Below are 23,735 nucleotides of genomic sequence, written 5' to 3' on the forward strand. Positions count from 1 at the left end.
TTTTCCTTGATACAGGTTATAACACAGATGATTCATTCCTTAACTGTTCAGAAAAAAAGCCCAATATTTTTATGAATTAATTTGATATAATTTATAAACACAGTTAAGTCCTTACAGCAAAGCAGCAATTTTCCAATCATTGGCATTATTTTAATATACCATTTATTAAGTGTGATAGTTTTTATTTTAAGGAATTTCCAAAGTATTTAACACTGTGACAATAGTGAGGAATTAAATTCTTGAAGTAATTACATAGATATCCACTGATGCTGGGTTTCTTATCACATTCTCTGTGATTCCTAGGGACAAAGAAAGAAGGGTAAAAGTACAGAAGAATTTTGAAAGAAAGCATCTCAAAAAACAAGATAGCAATCGGGAGGGTAACGGTAGCCACCTGAATCCTGTTGTTTTCATGCATTCGTCCTTCAAAAGAATCTATTAGTTTAACTAAAAATTCAAAACCCCTTCATATTACCACATTTTTAGCATTAATAGGAGCTAGAGAATACCATGAAATTTGCTGTGTTTGTAAGAGAAATAAACATCAAATTCCAAAGATGTCTTGCCATTGCTGCAAGCCTGGAGAGCAAGAGAAGAAAGAGAAGAAGGTGAGAGCCAAAGGACACCATTTAAGAATTAGAGATCAGATGTGTGTTTGCTCAGTCACTTCAGTGTGTCTGACTCTGTGACCCTACAGACTGTAGCCCTCCAGGCTCCCCCGTGCATGGGATTCTCCAGGAAGAATAATGGAGTGGGTTCTCCAGGGGATCTTCCTGACCCAGGGATCAAATGTCTCTTGTCTCCTGCATTGGCAGGTGGGTTCTTTACCACTAGCACCACTTGGAAAGCGTATAGATCAGATAGTAAAATGTTAAGTAGTGGGGGGAATGGAGAAGGCAATGGCACCCCACTCCAGTACTCTTGTCTGGAAAATCCCATGGATGGAGGAGCCTGGTAGGCTGTGGTCCATGGGGTCACTAAGAGTCGGGCACGACTGAGAGATTTCACTTTCACTTTTCACTTTCACACATTGGAGAAGGAAATGGCACCCCACTCCAGTGTTCTTGCCTGGAGAATCCCAGGGACGGGGGAGCCTGGTGGGCTGCTGTCTATGGGGTTGCACAGAGTCAGACACGACTGAAGTGACTTAGCAGCAGTGGGGGGAAAGATTTAAAGGCATTTAAAAAGATTCTTTAAAGCAACAAAAACAAAATGCATGCCTTCCTTAAAAAACAAGGGAAATTAAGACAAAAAGGCAAGCAAGCCACCAAGTGCAGAAAGATTAAAACCATTACTCTTTAAAGACAACGAAAAACATCCTCAGGGCCTCCAAGCAAAAAAAAAAAAAAAAAAAAATCAAATTAGTTATGAGGTTAAGGAAATTAGGCTGCCATTGGACTTCTAAAAAGCCACATATAAAACAAACTACAGTGGAGCTGTATTTTCAGAAAATTCAAGGAAAGAAGATACAGTCTACCACTATACCATCTTGAATGTGCCCGATCTCATCTAATCTCAAATGCTAAGCAGGGTCAAGCCTGGTTAGTACTTAGACCAGAGAAAATGCAAGCCAAAACTCTTCTGTACAGCTATGCTGCCTTTTAAGACTAGAAGAGATAAAAAAAAAACCTGTTTTCTCTATTTCCTAAGAGGTTTAAACTTTGTGACTTGAAATTTAGTGGTTTAAAGCATTATATTTTGCACATGATTTTGTGGGTGAGGAATTTGGAAAAAGCTCTACTGGTTGGTTCATTTCTGATCCTATGGTGTCAGCTGGGATAGATTGGTTGGATGATACACTTCAAAGATGGCTTCTCCAAGCATGTCCGGTGCCTTGGTGGGAATGAGGCGTGGAAGGCTGAGTCCCTTCCCTTCTCTGTGGTTTCAGGGCTCTGCATGTGGTCTGTCGTGGTCAGACTCCTATGCGGTGGTATGTCATATCAATGGTATTTGACATTTCCTAATCAATGATCTGTGATATCAGAATATTGTACATAAAGGCAGTATTCACCAATTTTTATTTTCCTCAATGTTTTTATTAGAAATGAATGTTGAAATTTTTCAGAGGCTTTTTCAGAAAAATGAATGCATTAATATATTTGTATTAATAGATTTTCTAACATTGAATCATCTTTGCATTTCTTTATAAACCCTTCTCATTTTGAGATAATTATAGATTTACATGTAGTTGTAATTGGGGAAGTGTGGGGATATCTCTTTTCAGCCCAGAAAGGGTGAAAATCCAGGGTTCCCAGTTGGTCTTTGCTGGCATGGGGTTGGGGTGGGACCCAGGTTTTTCTGTGATATTTTGTTGGAGGAGGGCACTTATTATCCAGACGATTTCCATCTTGCTAGGCTATGATTTCTAGTTCTTTGGCTAAGAGAGCCGGTTTTTGTTCTTATTGTGTTTATCTATGCCTATTGAAATTTCTGGATTGCCAGCTTCTTCACTTTCAAGTGTGGGATACAGAAAGTACTCACCATCATGTCATTCCTTGGGTCTTCTCTCCACCTTTCAGTTTTCTTATGTTTGATTTATATATAAAATCCAGGGTTTTTAATTGTACTGAACAGAAGAAATAAAGATAAGCATGTTTATCCTATCTTTCTAGAAGTGAAATTTCCCCTCAAATGTCTTTTGAATATAGCTCTTTATATATACTCTGTCTAGGGGGAGAAAATGACCCGCAAATGAATGTTGAATTTTTTTTTTCCCTCAGATTTGCTTTTCAGAGTATTAGAAGAGTAGCAATTCTGAAGTTATTTCTTATGAGTTGTAGGAATAAGTAAATGAGTGAATGGGTTCATATTCTTGGAAACCAGGATTTTTACTGTGCAGAAAGATACAAATACAGGATAGGGACAGGCAAGAAACAACCCTGTGAGGTGGATTGAAATTTGAAATTGAAGGTATGAACTGATTGTTTCACGTCTGTCTATCAATATCGTCTGTCTGTGTACGCATGTTTTTCCTCTCTTAGCGCTATCTTTTGAACAGCTAGAGGCAATTACACTCCAGTGATAATGAGCACACCCAGCACCAAAGTCCCTTTTTCTAGTACTATGCCACACTCAGAGAAACCCACGTTTCCTTGGAGAAGTAGCTAATTTCAAGACTGTGATGGGGAAGATGACATCTTTTTGTGCCGGAATATTAGGAGGTACTCAAATGATAGGTCAATAAATCTAGCTTGAAGGCTCTCCTGGCTAAAACTGGAAAAATTTAAGCAAACAGAAATAAAGACAGTGATAGTTTATAAGCCACTGGATAAAATAGAAATCCATGAGTCATTACTGATAGTTTATAGTAGACAGTAGGTAGGTGTTAGGTAGATAGATAGGTAGGTAGGTAGACAGAGGTGTGAAGTGAAAGCTCTTCCTTATAGCAGAAAGCTGACTGATAAATCAGGAGTCACCATTTTGTAATCATTATGGTAAAGATGGTTTGGGTGGGAATCATCAATGGGTAATAAGTCCAGGGGAACTTTTTGAGGAGGATCAGGATATTTTCATGGTCTCTAAATGCCTCCCCACAGCTTGCTCACTGCTGCAATGGGAAAAAATACTTACTATACAGTGGATGAGCAGAATCCTTTGACTGGATAGCAAAATGAATGTCACTGATGGGAGACACCAGACATAACCTGCCCCTATATCATTTCATGAGAAGGACACAATATCACTTATGTAGTGTTTCTGGATGGGGATGCAATAGACTGAATCTAATCATGAGAAAATAGCAGATAAACCCCAATTGAAGAACATTCTCAAAAATAATAAGAATTATTCCAGATTAAAGGAGAACAAAGACTGAATAACAACTAAATGCAATATATTATCCTGGACTGGATCCTGGACTCTGAAGTGTAAAAGTATGTAGGACATTATTGAGATAATTGATGAAATGGGGATAAGGCAGATTGATTAGGTAAAAGCAATGTATTAATATTAAATTCTTTGAATTTAATAGCTATACTAAGGTTATAAAAGAGAAAAAGGTCAATATTTGTGTTCCTTGTTTAGTAACTAAGTCATGTCTGACTCTTTTGGAGACCCCGTGAACTGTAGCCCACCAGGCTCCTCTGTCCATGGGATTTTCCAGGCAAGAATACTAGAGTAGATTGCCTTTACCTTCTCCAGGGGATCTTCTCAATCTAGGAATTGAACTCTGGTCTCCTGCATTGGCAGGCGTATCTTTGCCACTGAACTACCTAGGAAGCCCATTTGTGTTCTTAGGAGATGCATATATACTATTGAAGAGTAGAGGAGGGTGCCGTGTTATGCTTTATGCAACCCAGACTTCAACATTTGTTTGGAGGAAATAAGAGATTGGTAGTGCACACGTGGCAAAATACCAGCAACTGGTGAGTGTGGATACAGGATCTTTTGGAGTTCATTTGCAACCTTTTTGTGTGTTTGAAATTGTTTCCAAAAATAAGAAAAGTTATTTTTTAAAAAAGGAAAAAAAGAAATACAGGCTAGTTGATAAAAGATTAGAATGAAATAGGAAATAGAAACCCATCTAAAGCTTCACCTCTGAATTACAGACAGAAATCTGTTATGAAACTATTTTTTCAGCTTGGCAGAGCTTATGATTATCATCATTTTTCATACGTTCAACCTGAACTAGAAAATACACCAGAGCTTAAATGAACGTAGGCAATTAGATCAGGTTCCTAAGCTTAAGGAAAGATGAACATTTAAGGAAAAGTAGTGAAAATTGACTCTGATATCAGTGCAATTAAGGTGAATCTTCAGATAGAATTCATGGTACATATATATTATTAGAATATGACTGCTTTAGGCAGGCATTTTTTTGGTATTTGTTTTAATATGATCTTTGCCATATGTTAGGGTCCAAACACAGCAACTGATTCTCTTTCTTCTGGACAAATGGAGTAGTTTCCTTATCCCAAGGGAATACTTACAAATTCAACATTCATTGAATTCTCTTTCCTTAGGACTACTTCACCTCCCTTCCCACGCACCACTGCCAATCCTGATATCTTTTTACTTTTAGCAGAATCTTATTTCACTTTAGCAATTTGTACATTTGTAAAATTGGACACCTAGGGTTTTAGTGTTCAAAACATTGCTCAAGTGGTGTATCCCAGATTCTTGACTTCTTTAAATATGCATGTGCATCTGTGTGTTCGTGCTTATGTGCATACATGACAGTCTGCTCCTAGATAAACTGGTCCTGTGCTACTCTCTTGGAATTCAAATAAAGTTCTTGATGTATGGATACAAGTTTCTTCACTGTGGTCATGTTTTAGAGGTCAGACTCTCAGAAGGAGACAACCATGTCTGTCCATTTGCCAGGCGTTTAATAAGTGTTTTGATGACCAATGAAATTCTTCTGGAGAATAGTTTTGTGATTCTGATATCCACTAATATATTTACTAAGTATGAACTAGATTATCATCTTTTTCTCAATGGCAGTAAACAAAATCCTTACAAAGAATGCCTGTGTAGTGGAGTACTCAGTAGTACTGAGCAGTGGAGGGGTGTGATGTATTATGATGTATGCAGTCTATTCTTCAATATATATTTCAAGAGAGCAAGAGATTAATGATGCACATGTGGCAAAATGTTAACAACTGGTGAATGTGAATAAAGACTATTTGGGGAGTTAGCTCCCTGCCAAGATAATCAAGGTCTCCTCACAGTCCTGTAAATGGCCAAACATTTCTTTATGATTTCAATTTCAAGAAATTTTTTCCTCACTGAGATTGAACATCTGTCTATATATTTTGATTGTCTATGTTTCTTTTGTGAATAGCTTATTATTTTGACTTTTACGTTCTTCTAATGTGGATTGGTGGTCTTTGCCTTTTTAATTTGCCCAAGAATAGTTAAATACTGAAGATATTAACTGTTTATCTGCTAAATGTATATATCAGAAATATTCTTCTTACCTGGCTTTTTATATATGTCTTTTAGCTTTATTTATGGTGTTTTGCATAGAAGTTTGTCACATAGTTAAATCAGTCATATTCACACTTTTTTTTCATTTCTGGCCTTATTGTGATTAAAAATCACCCCCATCCCCAAATTGCATATACATTTTCAAACTGCTCTCCTGCACTTATTATAGCTATATTTTACTTTCAGGTTTTTAAAATTTATTTATTTTTAATTGAAGGATAGTTGCTTTACAGTGTTATGTTGGTTTCTGCCAAACATCAACACGCATCAGCCTTAGCTATACACATGCCCCTCTCTCTCACCTCCCTCTCACCACCCGCCCCACCCACCCCTCGAGGTGTCACAGAGCCCCAGTTTGTGTTCCGTGAGTCATACTGCAAATTCCCATTGGCTATCTATTTTACATATGGTAATGTGTGTTTCCATGTTACCATCTCCATACTCCTACCCTCTACTTCCTCCCCCTACTTTGAGTTCTTAATTTCTAGACAATTTTAATGTATGTATGATGTGAAGTAGAGAACAGATACAATACAAATTTTCAGTGAATTAATATTAATTTAGTTTTGACTGCAAGGAGATCCAACCAGTCCATCCTAAAGGAAATTAGTCCTGGGTGTTCATTGGAAGGACTGATGTTGAAGCTGAAACTCCAATATTTTGGCCACCTGATGTGAAGAGCTGACTCATTTGAAAAGACCCTGATCCTGGGAAAGATTTTAGGCAGGAGGAGAAGGGGACGACAGAGGAGAAGATGGTTAGATGGCATCACCGACTCAATGGACATGAGTTTGAGTAAACTCCAGGAGTTGGTGATGGACAGGGAGGCCTGGCCTGCTGCCGTTCATGGGGTCACAAAGAGTTGGACACGACTGAGCAACTGAACTGAACTGAACTAGTTTTGAAAATTTAAAAATACTCCTTGTAAGTTTATAATAAGAGAATCAGACTATGTATGTTTGAAATATAATACATTTATAATAAAAATTAGGAGAAAAAAATATAATTGGAAAACCAAAAAATGCACTTCATTTCTGGTTATCTCTACCCCATGGGACAAGTGTGCAACATATTTTGCCATTTAGATGAAAGACATTCTATACATTTCTAAGCACTACTGGGGGTAAAGATGCAATGTTTTTTTCCCTTCAGCAGTGTTCCCAAGCTTGAATGTACATTTTTTCCCCTCTTCTTGTTTTTTTTTTCTATTTTCCAAGTTTTCTACCATAATCATATATTACTTCTATAAGGGGATAATAATATTTACTTAAACTAATTAAAAAGTCATAATGGACCTATATAAATTTGAATCAGCTGCTTTTAAATGTGCTACTACCAGACCCCAAAGATTTTTGTTTCACTGGACTGGGCCTACCTATCTGAAATTTTAAAAACTTCCTGGGTAGTTTTACAATGCACAGCTGAGGTTGAGACCACTGCCTTAGAGCTGCTTAATGATGCCTAAGTGGTATTATTTGCTAAATACTTAGCTGTGATTTAACTAAAGTTGTGTCTTTTGATTTTAGTTTAAAGCCCTGCATCTCTGGGTTTTAATCAGTTCAGATTACAGCCCAGAAAAACCACTAGGACTTGTTATTGGGTTGAATATAATCTTCATTTACTTCTAGGTGCATTATGTAGACAATGGGTTTAAGAAATTTGAGAATGATGTGCTAAAAAGTTTTCAGAATAATTTCCCACAAAAGAGAGAATTTAGAAGCTATAAATTTATCTTAGAAGTATAACTATAGAAGCTCATCTTAGAACTATTACCTTCTACTACTACTTTCTTTTCAGATTCAAAATCAGAGACATTTGTGAGAACTTTGTAAAGTAAAACTTTGGCACAGATGTGGTCATTTTTCATTTTCCTTTTTATAAAGTACTATGCTAATTGTGGATTTTAGAGTGATTTGGGGGGCTTCCCTGGTAGCTCAGTGGTAAAGAATCCATCTGCAATGCAGGAGACACAGAAGATGCAGGTTCGATCCCTGGATCAGGAAGATCCCCTGGAGAAGGGCATGGCAACCCACTTCAGTATTCTTGCTTGCAGAATCCTGTGGACAGAGGAGTCTGGAGGGCTACAGTACATGGGGTTGCAAAGAGTCGGACGCAACTGAAGTGATTGAGCACACATGCAGAGTGATTTTTATTTTTTATATTTGTCAAGAAGTTTTTGTATAATGAATACATATTACTTTTATCATTGAAAATATACATGCTATTTTTTAAGTTAAAATTTGCATTTGTATCATACAATTGCAACTCTAAAAAAATATTCTGAAAGAATGCATTTGTTATAAGTTGTCTCCAGATGGTTAGGACCTTAGGCAACTAATTTTTTCCTTCTTGCTGTTTTTTTCCTCTTTTCCAAGTTTTCTAGCATAATCATGTATTACTTCTATAGGGGGAAAGTAATATATAAACTAATTAAAAATTCATAATGGACCTCTATAAATCAGCCAAATATTCTTAATAACTTTCATTTTGTAAAGCCAATATGGCCATTTAAGTAGTATTCTATTAAAAAGGATTTTATTTTAAACATTTTATTTGATTTTAATTCTTCACAACTTAATAATGGCCTCTCAAGTGGAGAAAATATATTCTTCCGTGTTGATATTTTCATTCAAAGAGGTATAAAAATGAGCTGTCTTGTTGTTTTTTTCTTTGTGTTTGTTATTTCCCTCTAAGCCTTTTCTTCAAAGGAAGAGGGGCTGCTAATGTGACTGGCGGAAGTCAGGCATCAGCTGGTGCCAGGCTCCAGCAGCAGCTTCGCAAACCTGAGCCCCCCATCCCTGCTCCTGTACAGCCAACCTTGTGGACTGGTCGGGACCAAACATCTCGCATGGTATCTGGTCTCCTGTGGTGGTCAGATCCAGGCTGGGACAGAAGACAGGTCTACTTGTCTGCGCTGTGGGTGCCTGGGTGGCTGCTGAGGCAGCTTGTGGTCTCCCTCTAGCTCATTCTCTTTGTGGATCCAGTTCTTTGTCTGGGTGGCTTCCAAGGCTAGAAGTGGGGAAGCATAAAGCGTCTTTTTGGCTTGAGTCCACTTGGTGTTTGCTAATCCACCTCTGCCAGGGCACCCTGTATGCTACGATTTATTTAGCCTTGAATAGTAAGACTCACTGTTATCTCCATGTGAGACTTCCCAGGTGGCGCTAGAGGTAACTTTCTGATGGTTGCTCCTAACTGATGGCAAGTAAAGATAGCTAATGTTTGAAGGAAAAAAAACACACATGATTTTGTTCACATTTTAAATTTTACCTCCAGTCTTATGAGTAAAACATTAGGGTTTGGACTCAATGAAAAAACTACTCATGTATGAAATGTTTAGTATGGTAACAGGACCAAGTCCATATATAAAATTCAGTTTTATCTCTATAAATATAAAAGAGCAACAAACATATATATGCATTAGTATACTGTATTGGTCTTTATCTTTCTGGCTTACTTCACTCTGTATAATGGGCTCCAGTTTCATCCATCTCATTAGAACTGATTCAAATGAATTCTTTTTAGTGGCTGAGTAATATTCCAGAACAGCATCAAAACATGTATACTATCAAGGGTGAAACAGATCACCAGCCCAGGTTGGATGCATGAGACAAGTGCTCGGGGCTGGTGCACTGGGAAGACCCAGAGGGATGGGGTGGGGAGGGAGGCGGGAAGGGGGATCGGGATGGGGAACACATGTAAATCCATGGCTGATTCATGTCCATGTATGTCAAAAACCACTACAATACTGTAAAGCAATTAGCCTCCAACTAATAAAAATAAATGAAAAAAATAATAAAATAAAATAAAAAATTTAAAAAAAGAGCAACAAACAACTAGAAAATAAAATAAAAATCTATTCATTTTTAAGAGCATTCAAAAACATATAATACAAATAAATTTAACAAAAGATTTTTAAAACATTAATCTGAAAAGTCAAAAACATTGATGAGAGAAATTAAAGAAAACCTAAATAAATGGAGAAATATGTAATATTCTTAGATTGGGAGGCTTAATATTGATAAAACGTCAGTCCGTTCCCAATTGAACTATCTATGCAGTGAATATAGATGTAGAGAAAAATAAACTTCAACTTCATATAATATATAAACAATAATAAAAATGAATCACAAACCCCAACATAAAAGCTAAAACTCTAAAAGTGCCTAGAAGAAAATAGGAGACTATATTGAGAGCTTGGAGTAGGCAATAATTGATAACACAGACAAAAATATAACCATAAAGGAAAAAATGATGAACTGGACTTCATTAAAAGTAAAATTTTTGCTCATCAAAAGATACTGTGAATCACTAAGTTGTATCCAACTCTTCTGCAACCCCATGGATTATAGCCCACCAGGCTCCTCTGTCCATGGGATTCTCCAGGTAGGAATACTGGAGTGGGTTGGGATGTCTAGTTCTTGTAACAAAAACCAGGTAGTCAGACCATCAAAAAATTTACTGTTAATTAAAGAAAAACAGACACAACTTGGTGACTAAACAACAACAAATAACAACAAATGGTCAGCTTGGGGTGTAATCTTCCAAAATTTTTTAAATTGAGAGATGCTTAACTGTACAATACCATACACAAACACACACTCCTGAAAGTGCCTTTTCATTCTTATTTTGGAGAACTTTTCTATATTGCCAGGGATACATTTGCCTCATTCTTCTTTTTATTGCACTGAATTTTATTATATTTTCAGCTGTTACTTGCTTTTAATGTTGAACAGAGTAACAGTCTTATGAAATACAGTCAGAGATGTGATTGGGGCCTTATTTTAAAAAGACTTAGCAGGTTGGTGACGTAATTATGTAAACAAGCATAATTGAAGGTGTTTGATCTGAGTTATGGAAAGATAAATGTTTTAAGATTAAAAAAAGATACTGTTAAGAAAATGAACAGATAAGACATGAACTGGGAGGAAATATGTGTAACTCAAAGGTCTGACATACATATTTACATATATGTGATACATAGATCAGATTTGCATCCAGAATATGTGTAAAGAACTTTTACAAATCAATAAAAAATTTAAAATATAATAAATATGGGCAAAAGATTTAAATAGACATCTCACAAAAGAAGATACATGATCATCAATTGACATCTGAAAAGATGGTCAACATCAGGGAAAGGCAAATTAAAATTGCAATGTGGTACTATGTTACACCTACTAAAATGTTTAATATTAAAAAGACTGCCAATACTAAGTACGCATGAGGCTGTGGAACAACTGGAACTCACATGCATTGCTTATGAGAATATAAAATGGAATAGTCACTTTGGAAATGTTTGGCAGCTTCTTATGAAGTTAAACATATACCTAACCTGTGCCATGCCCAGGAACTTCAGCTGTGTCAGATTCTGTGCGACCCTGTGGACTGTAGCCCGCCAGGCTACATGATTCTCCAGGCAAGAATACTGGAGTGGGGATCTCCAGGGAATCCTTCTCCAGGGGATCTTCCCGATCCAGGGATCAAACCTGAGTCTCTTACATCACCTGCATTGGCAGGCAGTTTCTTCACCACTAGCACCACCTGGGAAGCCCCGATATAATTACCCTATGAACCAGTACTTAGGTATTAACTGAAAAGAAATGAAAACATTCATTCAGCCAAGCCTGGAAACAATCCAAATGTCCATCAGCAGGAGAATGGATAAACAAATTTTGATCTATTCATACAAGAGAATAGTTCCTGGAGATTAAAAAAAAGAAAAGAAAAGAATGAACACACAACAACAGGAGTGAATACCAAAAGCATTATGCTGAACAAAAGAAGTCAGACATAAAAGCAAACCTAAGTTCATGAGCAGACAAAACCACCTGTGATCAAAGAAATCAGAACAATGGCTGTCTGTGGATATGGGTGGGATTGACTGGAGGGACCACAAGGGAAATTTTGGCAGTAGCAGAAACATTTTATCTTGGTTGAGGTGTTGGTTTACTGTGTATATATATTTGCCAAAACTCATAAGAGTTTATACTTAAAACCTGTTCACTTTTAATAAATTTTACTTTATTAAAAATAAAAGTGAATGCATCTCAGTGGGGAGTCAGGCTGGGTAAACCAAATGAAAGCAATTTTATTTTGTTTCTCTGGTATTTGAAGATTTAAAAATACATCGTTTACTTGGGTATTTTCTCTTCACCATCCATTTCATACATCTTTCCAATTTTAAGTTGTAAACCATGATGATTTTTACACAAATAATTTCTGTCTGAAGGTAAAAAGGAAAGGATCAAAGATATTACTTCACAGTTTAATAAAGATAAGCATTTATATTTATTATATAATTTATATTTATTTATATAATAAAATATATTGATTATATATAGATAATATATAATTTATATAATGCACATAATATATAAAATATTTTTATTTTTATTTATGTAATACTTATATTTATTTATGTAATATTTTGGCCACCTGATGCAAAGAGCTGACTCGTTTGAAAAGACCCTGATGCAGGGAAAGATTGAAGGCAGGAGGAGAAGGGAATGACAGAGGATGAGATGGTTGGATGGCATCACTGACTCAATGGACATGGGTTTGGGTGGACTCCGGGAGTTGGTGATGGATAGGGAGGCCCGGCATGCTGCAGTCCATGGGATCTCAAAGAGTCGGACACGACTGAGTGACTGAACTGAACTGAATAGATAAAAACAGAGGAAGAGCCGCAAACTATGGTTTGCATTTTCAATAGTTCCCAGAAAGTAGTTTTAATTATGTGAAATTATATGTAATTTATAGCATCTCTAGTAATGTTGTCAAGCCATCAAATGCGATGGTGCTTTCTATAGATTCAGCAGAACTGAAGGTCAGGGAAAGATTCTACAGTTGACCCCTCATATCTGTGGATTCCACATCTGCATATTCAACCAATCCTGTATGGAAAAGATTTTGAAAAAAAAATTTCAGAAAGTTCCAAAAAGCCAAACTTGAACTTGCCTCATGAAGGCAACTGTTTCCATTGTATTAGGTATTATAAGTAATCTAGATATGATTTAAGGTATGGGAGAGAATGTATGTAGGTTATATGCAAACATGATGCCATTTTATATAAGGGACTTGAGCATCCTTGGCTTTTGCTATCTCAGGGGTCCTAGAACCAATCCCTTTCAGATACCTAGGGACGGCAGACCTGTGGGTGATAGAAGAGTTCTTTCCATTAACCTTTGACATTTTTAGAAGTTAAAATGAAGGAGGGATTGTTGAAGGAGGTCTTCAGGAGGATGTGACCACCAGTTGACCAGAGGCTCTTCAACCCTTCCCTTGCCCTTGGAATGTTATGTTCTGCCCACCATTCTCACAGCTGGAGCCATTTCAAGGACACAGTCTTGAGAGAACAATGTGCTATTTAGATCATTTGGATGAATATGTGACTGAACTCAGTTAAGGCCTCTACATAAAAATTTAAGATTCTATGGGATAGGTGTGAAGACTTAATCATTTTATGGACATCCAAGACAAACCTCATAACTAAGTTCCCTTATTAAACCTGCCACCTACCAGTTAAGAGTGGTCTGCCTCTTTCTTTGGCTTCTTCCCGCCCTCCGTGTTCAGAGGCCAGTTTTCAAGTTTCTCCCAGAGAACTTCCAAGGCTGCAAACCAATAGGCATGCTGAGATTATGTAATTATGCAATCTAAAAGGATATTTCTTTTTTTAATTTAAATTTTGTTGCAGCTTCATAGAATTAGGAATTATATACTGCAGATTGTTAATGCTGTTTCAAAAATAATTACCCAGTTTTGAACAGCCAACTCATTGGAAAAGACCCTTATGCTGGGAAAGATTGAAGGTGGAAGAAGAGGGTGGCAGAGGATGACATGGTTTGATAGCATCACTGACTCCATGAACATAAATTTGGGCAAACTCCGGGAGATAGAGAGGAGCAGGGAGGCCTGGAGTGCTGCAGTCCATGGGGTTGCAGAAAGTCGGATACAACTGAGCGACTGAACAACAACAATAACAACCCAGTTTCTGGGGGCTTCTTTCTTCCTCTTGGTCAGAGGAACCATTCTAGGTGACTGGAGGCAACTTAGCTGAAAGACGGAACATGGGTAGGGCTTATCTTTTACTTCTTGTTTACCAAGTACTTTTAAAAATCTGGTTTGATTTGTTTGAAGCATGGAACTACTTAACCTGTGCATTAAGCATAGATTTACTTAATTGGATAGTGAGTCCCCTTCTTTAAAAAAAAAAATTAATAGACATTTTCTTAAAAGCAGGTTAAGGTTTATAAAAAAGTTGGGCAGAGTACAAAGAATGTCCACATATTGCCTTCCCTCCTCTTCCCTCAAGTGTCTCTTATTATTAATACTTTGCATTAATGTGGTCCATTTGCTACAATTAATGAGCCAATATTGATGCATTATTATTATCAACCAAAGCCCACCGTTTACAACTCTTGTTGTACATTCTGTGGGTTGCAGTAAAGGTGTAATGACACGTATCCAATATTATCATATCATACAGAATAGTTTCCCTGCCCTAAAAGTCCTTTGTGCTCCCCCATTCATCTCTCCTTCATCCCAAACCCTGGAAATCACTGATCTTTTTATTATCTCCATGTTGTTTTTGTTCAGTCACTAAGTCATGTCTGACTCTTTGCGACCCCATGGAGTGCAGCATGCCAAGTTCCCCTGTCCTTCACTATCTCCCCAAATTTGCTCAAATTCATGTCCACTGAGTCAGTGATGCTATCTAACCTTCTCATCCTCTGCCGCCCCTCCTCCTTTTGCCTTCAATCTTTCCCAGCATCAGGGTCTTTTCCAGTGAATTGGCTCTTCGTGTCAGTTGGCCAAAGTATTGGAGCTTCAGCTTCAGCATCAGTCCTTCCAATGGGTATTCAGGGTTGATTTTCTTTCGGATTGACTGGCTTGAACTTCTTGCAGTTCAAGGGACTCTCAAGAGTCTTCTCCAGCACCACAATTCGAAAGCATCGGTTCTTTAGTTCTTAGCCTTCTTTATGGTCCAGCTTTCACATCTGTTCATGACTACTGAAAATACCATATCTTTGACTATACATTTGTTGGCAAAGTAATGTCTTTGCTTTTAAATACACTGTCTAGGTTTGTCATAGCTTTCCTTCCAAGGAGCAAGCATCTTCATGGCTACAGTCTGCAGTGATTTTAAAGCCCAAGGAAATAAAGTCTGTCACTGTTTCCACTGTTTCCATGAAGTGATGGGGCCAGATGCCATGATCTTAGTTTTTTGAAAGTCGAGTTTTAAGCCAACTTTTTCAGTCTCTTCTTTCACCCTCATCAAGAGACTTTTTAGTTCCTCTTCACTTTCTGCCATTAGGATGATATCTGCATATATCAGGTTATTGATATTTCTCTTGGCAATCTTGATTCCAGCTTGTGAGTCATCCAGGGTGGCATTTTGCATAATGTACTCTGCATAGAAGTTAAATAAGCAGAGTGACAATATACAGCTTGGATGTACTCCTTTCCCAATTTTGAACCAATCCATTGTTCCATGTCCAGTTCTAACTGTTGCTTCTTGACCTGCATACAAGTTTCTCAGGAGTCAGGTAAAGTGGTCTGGTATTCCCTTGTCTTTAAGAATTTTCCACAGTTTGTTGTGATCCACACAGTCAAAGACTGTAGTGTAGTCATTGAAGCAGAAGTAGATGCTTTCCAGGAATTCCCTTGCTTTTTCTATGATCCAGTGGATGTTGGCAATTTGATCTCTGGTTCCTCTGTCTTTTCTAAACCCAGCTTGCATATCTGGAAATTCTCAGTTCACATACTGTTGAAGGCTAGCTTGAGGATTTTGAACACAACCTTGCTAGCGTGTGAAATGAGTAAAATTGTATGGTAGTTTGAACCTTCTTTGGCATTGCCCTTCTTTGGGATTGGAATTAAAACTGACCTTTTCCAGTCCTGTGGTCACAGCTGTTTTCCAAATTGCTGGATATTGAGTGCAGCACTTTAGCTGCATCATCTTTTAGGATTTGAAATAGCTCACTGAAATTCCAGCACCTCCACTAACTTTGTTCATTGTAATGCTTCCTCAGGCATTGCCTTTTCCAGAATGCCATATAGTTAAATTCATACAGTATTTAGCCTTTCAGATTGGCTTCTTTCACTTAGCAAATGCATTTATGATTCCCTCGTACCTTTAGTGGCTTGATGTTCATTTCATGTTATTCCTGAATGATATGTCATTGTATGCATGTACCACAATTTTTTTTATCCATGCATCTATTGAAGGTCATCTTCCATATTTTGGAAATTATGAATAAAGCTGTAGTAAATATAAGTTTCAGCTCATTTTGGTAAAAACCCAGGAGCACAACTGACCTCCTTTTTCAGCACAATTTTTATATCTGTTATTTATATCTTGATAAATTGTAATTTGCCCCCTCATAGCTCAGTTGGTAAAGAATCTTCCTGCAATACAGGAGACCCGGGTTTGATTCCTGGGTTTGGAAGATCCCCTGGAGAAGGAAATGGCAACCCACTCCAGTATTCTTGTTTAGAAGATCCCATGGACAAAGAAGCCTGGCAGGCTATAGTCCATGGGGTTGCAAGGATTGGACACGACTTAGCAACTAAACCACTCTTCATAGCTAACTCCTGTGCCTGAGGTCCTAATTTCTTTCCCTTAATACTATTTCAGTTTCTGGCATGTATGTATCATTAAGAATGCAACACATGTCAACAGTTTTCTTTCTGAAAAATAAGGGAATGTTTTCAAATCTCGTGGGAACTGTCCTGATGCAATTGACCCTTATTAATAGAAATAGCCTGTGTACTCTTTCTGTGGGTGGATATTTAATAGTCGTGCCTAACAAAACACATTGTCTTGTTACTTCTGGTTCTGACAGTCATATACATATTTCTTTTAATGATGTCCTAGCCTGATCATTCTGATCAAAAACACCATCTAATGAGGAGAGAATCATGATTTCAGAATTCATATTCTTCATAAATGTGTAATTTATGAAGGAAAATTCTCAGCCTTTCTGGTCTTCAGTATCCTCACTTGTGAGATGGGGCAATAACGTCCACCTTGCAAGGTGGTGTTGAGGAATGGAAGTGATGTGAATAAAGCATCTGCGCTTCCTCTCTGCCTGACACGCTGGAAGCAATCTGTTGGTGGCAGTCATTGATGGCAATGCTTAATAGCCGTTGTGTGTATGGCCAATATATATCCCAGGAGAATGAAATGCTTTGAGCTTCAGTAGGAAATTTTATCTGAAGAGTTGGAAGGATGACTGGCACACATAAAGATGTCTCTCAGAGCTGTCTTTCACCTATTGATGCCCACTCACATTTTAAAACATTCAGAACTGTTCACTTGTCATTAACATCTAATTCTCTCAGGACGTGCCAGCAGAGTTTCCTCTTATCCAGCTGTGTCACCTCAGGATCTATGGATCTAATAAATAAGCCATTATTGACCTTGTCCTGTCCCAGTCCTGTTGTCTGCATGGCCTTCCTCCTTTTCCATGCCTATCTGAGGCTTTTAGTTACTCCAGGAAACTTTGCTGCATGTTCTGGTCCACAGAATTGGTGAAGTTCCCCTTCTTTCCTGACACCCCCAGAATACTTAGGGACTGGCCATTCATTAGCTCATTACTCATAAACTCTTCCTTTTGTAGTGTTAATCAATCTCAGCAACATCTTGAACTTAGGGAATATGACTTCCATTTCTTGTATTCCATATAGCACCCTGTCACATAGAGCTCTTTAATTATCACTGAATTAGTTAATTTGATTCAGTCACAGAAACTAAAAGGTGTTAGGCAGCTCAAACCATAAAGCTTATATAGCTTTCTAGGCAACTGTAAAAAGACATTCATTTGTCCAGGAGAGATTCAGTTTTATTTAGAAGGAAGAATGTGAATTTATTAAATATCTCTGGATGTCCTTTCTAGGTGGATTGCTCTGTCTTATGTCTTTGCCATCTGGGCAACCCTTGGCTGTCTGTGGATGAGCTGGGGTTGACCTTTAACATGAGTCACCAGTCCTCACATCTGCTCTATCCATGGTGACTCCATCATCTCCTAAGGAGCTTACACTCAACATGGCAACACTAGCCCAAGTGCCATGTAATGCGGAAAGCAAGGCTTTTTAAAACCAAAAGTAATATGAGAGATTCAAACTCCAAACAGAATGTAGTTGTGGATTATATCTGTGTTCCTCTTATTCTCCTCTCCTCCACTAACACGCACTGTCTTCTAAGTTCCTTCTACTGCGGTGTCACCTGTGGCGACAACAATGTGTTTGTTGGATGGAAAGCTTATCAACAAGGTTAGTATCTTATGCAGTGTATCTGTAGGACGTTCATTCTGAGTCTTGAGTTTGTGAGTCCAGAAAGCAATGGAATATTCCGTGTATCCCCCACACACAACTCCTGCTGCCCCTGGGGTCTATTTCTCATATAAAAGGTCAGAGCTACCTGGCGGAGGCTAGCTGAAATCAGAAGAATCCTGACTTTCAGAAAAGTGACCTAGGATGTGAGAAATGAGGAGGACATAATTAAATATGAGTAGAAAGACTTGGAGTTGTTCCCATTCTCTATAAGGGGTGTTCACTACTGTGACTGTTATTTCTCTGACTATTGCTTCATCTATGTTTTGACTAGCACTTGGAACGCTACCTCTGGGCAACTTAAATGAAAGCTTGTTTTACAGCTTGAAGCAAATTGGCAGAAATTTCCATTGTTCATCAAATCTGTTGTAGATGATTTGCCTGAGCCAGATATTTCTGGGTCCTGGATTCGCTCCTGAAGAAATAACTGCTGTTGTTCGAAGTAGAAAGTGGTCCAGGAAACTTGGAGCTTTTATTTTCTATCACTGATCTGTGAAAAGACAGTCAAATTTGTTTGAGAAGGAACAGCGTTTAGCAATGCTGGATTCCCAATGCTTCCCAGATTTTGTGCTTTTGGGGAAGTTAAAATGGAGGAAGTCTTGTTCAGGATTCAGACGCAGGAGAGCAGGACTCTGACCTGCCTGGACACCTACTTGCGTGCATAGCAAGTCAGGTGGTACCTCAGATAAGAGAGGGAGTGGGTCTTGGAAGTACCGAACCCCTGAAGGTCAGGCCAACCCCTGGGGTCTAAGAAGTCTTCTGACTCACAAGGTGAAACAAACAGCATTGTAAAACGGTTAAGGTAAAATCATAGCTGCATTTTTGCACACAATCTGATAATGATAACAGATTGTGACCTTTGATCTTGAGTGTTCTACACCCTTTTGATATATATTTTAAGTATAATATTCATTTTATTGTCTTTTCAGAAAAACCAGTATTTCTTCAGTCTTTAAGGACTTGGATTCTTACATGGGCTTTGGTGGAGGACGTGGAGCAGCACCCGCAGGTCTAAATTGGGGTGGAGGTGTTCTGTTTTTCCAGGCTTCTGGAGAGTGATTACTGACTACCTTGCTGTGAATGGCACAACTCACATGGTAATGTAGTTTCACATACAGCTTGGGAAGCAAGTAGGCGTCAAAAACACTTGCTTCAGAAATGTCGCTGATGGCTGCGGCCTCTACCATATTCCGAACGATGAACTTCTTAATGGCCTTGTCCTTGGGCACACAGCGGGCACAGTGGGTGCAGCGAATAGGCTGCATGAAGCTGTGGCCCTTTTTGGAACCATTGTTCCTTCTTTTCCTGGTCATCTTGGAAGAGACAAGATCCCTTTGATTTATTGACATAACTTAAATCAAATTCTAATGAAGCCCTTTTGACCTCTAGCTGACTCTGGGATACTTCAGAGAGCCCCTGTGTGTGTTAGTCACTCAGTCCTGTCTGATTCTTTCCCCATGGACTTTAGCTCCCTGGGCTCCTCTACCCATGGAATTCTCCAGGCAAGAATACTGGAGTGAGTTGCCATTCCCTTCTCCAGGGGATCTTCCTGACCCAGAGATTGAATTCAGTTCTCCCGCATTGCAGGCAGATTCTTTACCATTTGAGCCAACAGGGAAGCCCTCAAACAGCCTGTAGAACATCGCTAAGAGAGATATTAAACTAGTTAGGTTCATGGGAAATATTGTTAAACGCTCCTTGGAAGGAAAGCTGTGACAGACCTAGACAGTGTATTAAAAAGCAGAGACATTACTTTACCAACAAAGGTGCTTATATCAAAGCTATGGTCTTTCTGGTAGTCATACACAGATGTTAGAGTTAGACCATAAAGAAAGCTGAGTGTCAAAGAACTGGTGCTTTCAAATTGTGGTGCTGGAGAAGACTCTTGAGAGTCCCTTCAGCTGCAAGAAGATCAACTCAGTCAATTCTAAAGGAAATCAGCCCTGAATATTCACTGGAAAGACTGATGTTGAAGCTGAAGCTCCAATACTTTGGCCACCTGATGTGAAGAGCTGACTCATTGGGAAAGACCCTGATTCTGGGAAAGATTGAGGGCAGGAGGAGAAGGGGGCCAAAGAGGATGAGATCACTGATTCAATGGACACGAATCTGAGCAATCTTGGGGAGATGGTGAAGGACAGAGGAGTCTGGTGTGCTTCAGTTCATGGAATTGAAAAGAGTTGGACATGACTTTGTGACTGAATAGTAACAAATTGTCAAATGAGTAATAAATCTTCTCAGGTTATGTTGTATGGAATATGTTATCCATATAGATATTCTAGAAATTATATAGATTTCATAAAGATCTGACATGCCCTGGTAAAACATTATCAGTCATAATTCTAATTGCTATCTTAAAATGTTCCATGTCACAGCAGTAACCAAGTTACTTTGTCAATTGTGTTGTAATCAGACTTTTAAAAAAATAATTTAAAAAATTTATTTATTTTTGGCTGTACTGGGTCTTTGTTGCTGCTCGGGCTTCTCTCTAGTTGAAGTGAGCAGTTCATTGCGCTGCACAGGCTTCTTACTGCAGAGGCTTCTTTTGCCATGGAGCACAAGATCAAGGGTGCTGAGCTTCAGCGGTTGTGGCACGTGGGCTCAACTGTTGGGCTTCCCAGGCTCCAGAGCACAGGCCCAGTAGTGGCGGCACATGGGCTTGCTCTAAGTTGCTCTAAGGCGTGTGAGATCTTCCTGAATGAGGGATCAAACTCTAAGTCTCCTGCATTGGTGGATGGATTCTTTACCACTGAGCCACCAGGGAAACCTCTGTAATCAGACTTTAAACATACCTTTTAAAGCCTTTTTTGTCATTATAGAGAGCTATGGGTTTCACTCTGATGCCTTTGCAAAAATACTACCTCTTCAAGATTTATAGAAAGGATTTCTTAAGATTAAATTAAAATTAGATAAGCAAATTTCGTTATTAACAGTAAACTGGTATTGGACTGGATTTGGTTTTCTCTCTCTGTTAAGAGAAAAAGAAGTTTCCTTAATCAAGTAGCTTTTGATAACAGAATATATGAATTTCTTTGCCTTTAAATGATTTATACTTGTTTTTAAAATCTTTTGGTAAATAAATATTATTTCACAATGATCTGTGAAGTTTGTGACACACATAGATAAAGCTCCTTGTGTGTCTAAAAAAATTAACCTTCATTGTCAGACTTTTGCTTTCCTAATGTCCTTAGGACATGGCAAGAGTCTACTACTAAATCAAGGAATTTAAAATGGGTAAACAATAGCTGTAAATCAAACAGCCAGGGCTATAGGAAATCCAAGACTGCTTGGTTTTTCCTGGTTCACTGACAAACCTCATTTTTTATTTGATGGGATAAAGCCTTCCCTGGCTGCAGGGTTAATGTCCTCACAAAAAATTTCTGTTTCACTGAATAGTAAATTCTAGTTTTGTTAATTGAGATCTATATTGGGAAGACTCACTTCTCAGATAGTTACTTTCTGTTATGTTTGATTACTAAAAAGTTTAATTAAATTATTCTAAAGCTCATCTCAGTAATCTGTCTTTGGTTAGAGATTAGCTCCCCTGGTGGCTTAGTTGATAAAGAATCCACCTGCAATTCAGGAGACCCAGGTTCTATCCCTGGGTTGGCAAGATCCTCTGGAGAAGGAAAAGGCTACCCACTCCAATATTCTTGCTTGGGAAATGCCATAGTCAGAGAAGCCTGGCAGGCTACAGTTCATGGGTTTGCAAGAGTTGGATACAACTTAGTGACTAAAACTACCCCATGAGCTACACCCAGGGATTATGAAATTACATGTATCTATCAATGAACTGTGTGCTAATTAGAGCTTATGGAAAAAATAAGACAAAATAATGTCCTTGGGTTTCTGGAATACGAAGTTTCCAGAAGCTGGAAAGAAGTAAGCCAAGAGTAGTCAATTTGTTGAATTATACGCAGTATGCTGTTGTTGTTCAGTTGCTAAGTAGTGTCTGAGTCTTTTGCAAACCCATGAACTGCAGCAGGCCAGGCTTCCCTGAACTTCACTATCTCCTTGAATTTGCTCAAACTCATGACCACTGAGTCGATGATGCCATCCAACCATCTCATCCTCTTTGGCCCTCTTCTCCTTCTGCCCTCAGTCTTTCCCAGCATCAGGGTCTTTTCCAATGAGTTGGCTCTTCACATCAATTGATCAAAGTATTGGATCTTCAGCTTCAACATCAGTCCTTCCAGTGAATATTCAGGGTTGATTTCCTTTGGGATTGACTGGTTTGACGTCCTTGCTGTCCGAGGGACTCCCAAGAGTCTTCTCCAGCACCACAATTCAAGTGTCAACAGTATATGCATGCATGTGTGCTAAGTCACTTCAGTCATGTCCAACTCTGTGCGACCATATGGACTGTAGTCTGCCAGGCTCCTCTGTCCATGGGATCCCCCAGACAAGAATACTGGCGTGGGTTGCCATGCCTTTCTCCAGGAGATCTTCCCTACCCAGGAACTGAACCCATGTCTCACATCTCCTGCCTTGGCAGGCAGGTTCTTTAACACTAGTGCCACCTGGGAAACCCTGTCAACAGTAGGCTTTAAAGGAAGAAAATTTGACTGATACATATACACAGATTCTTGGTGAGTAGCCAATGGATTGGCCACTTGGCTTCCCCTATGGGTAAAGAATGGGGCTTCCCAGGTGGCACAGTGGTGAAGAATCTGCCTGTCAAGCAAGAGACACAAGAACTTCAGGTTTGATCCCTGCGTCAGGAAGATCCCTTAGAGAAGGAAATGGCAACCCACTCCAATATTCTTGCCTGGGAAATCGCAATGAGATAGGAGCCTGGCAGGCTATATAGTCCATGCGGTCTCAAAGAGTCAAAGACTTCGAGTTGGATATGACTTAGTGACTATACAACAACAACTCAACAACAACTCTTGTGAATAGATTATTCTTGGAAGCCTGCCTATAATGTGGATTGTCATTCACGCCTCAATCTTTAGGGATATGCTACAGTTAAGAGAAAAATATGAAGAGAGGTGTCTCAAATAGGTTTCTTCATATTTTTCTTTTACTTGTAGCATATCCTTGAAGGCTGAGGTGTGAGTGACAATCCACATTATAGTCAGGTTTCCAAGAATAATCTATCACAAGAGTTGTTGTTGTGTTGTTGTTTGGTCACTAAGTTGTGTCCAGTTCTAAGTCTTTGAAACATGAGCCAGACCTAGACTCAGGATAATTTTGCCTTCCTAGTAGACAAGGTCTGTCCTTTCTTAACCTAGACTTTCTATGGACAACATTTGTCTGTCTGCTAGATTACGCAGCACTGATAAAGATATAGCTCAAGCCCCAGACACTAATATTATTGTGCGGATTTACTTTAACAGTTGTATCCACCTATTGATAGACTGTGACAAGACTATCGAGGAACTGCTATGTGGACCAACTTCTTGCCTTTGGGGAAACCAACCAATCATTGTGAATGAATTATCTTCCCTAAATCCTGTAAGAATTTTTAAAAA

The 23,735-nt window shown here is 38.6% G+C and overlaps 1 protein-coding gene across 1 annotated transcript; it reads right to left on the minus strand.

Moving 5' to 3' along the window:
• Positions 1-19,205: 19,205 nt before the first annotated feature.
• LOC122422367 (40S ribosomal protein S26-like) lies at positions 19,206-19,574 on the minus strand. Its single transcript, XM_043438856.1, has one exon. The coding sequence runs from the start codon at positions 19,572-19,574 to the stop codon at positions 19,230-19,232; it is 345 nt and encodes a 114-aa protein (XP_043294791.1). The 3' UTR covers positions 19,206-19,229.
• Between the last annotated feature and the right edge of the window lie 4,161 nt (positions 19,575-23,735).

The sequence above is a fragment of the Cervus canadensis genome, chromosome 19 (genome assembly GCF_019320065.1).
Source record: "Cervus canadensis isolate Bull #8, Minnesota chromosome 19, ASM1932006v1, whole genome shotgun sequence".
In the NCBI taxonomy this organism is placed as follows: Eukaryota; Metazoa; Chordata; class Mammalia; order Artiodactyla; family Cervidae; genus Cervus; species Cervus canadensis.

Bases quoted from the DNA above. Each gene is read 5' to 3' on its own strand.
- LOC122422367 (XM_043438856.1), bottom strand. From the start codon at position 19,574: ATGACCAGGAAAAGAAGGAACAATGGTTCCAAAAAGGGCCACAGCTTC.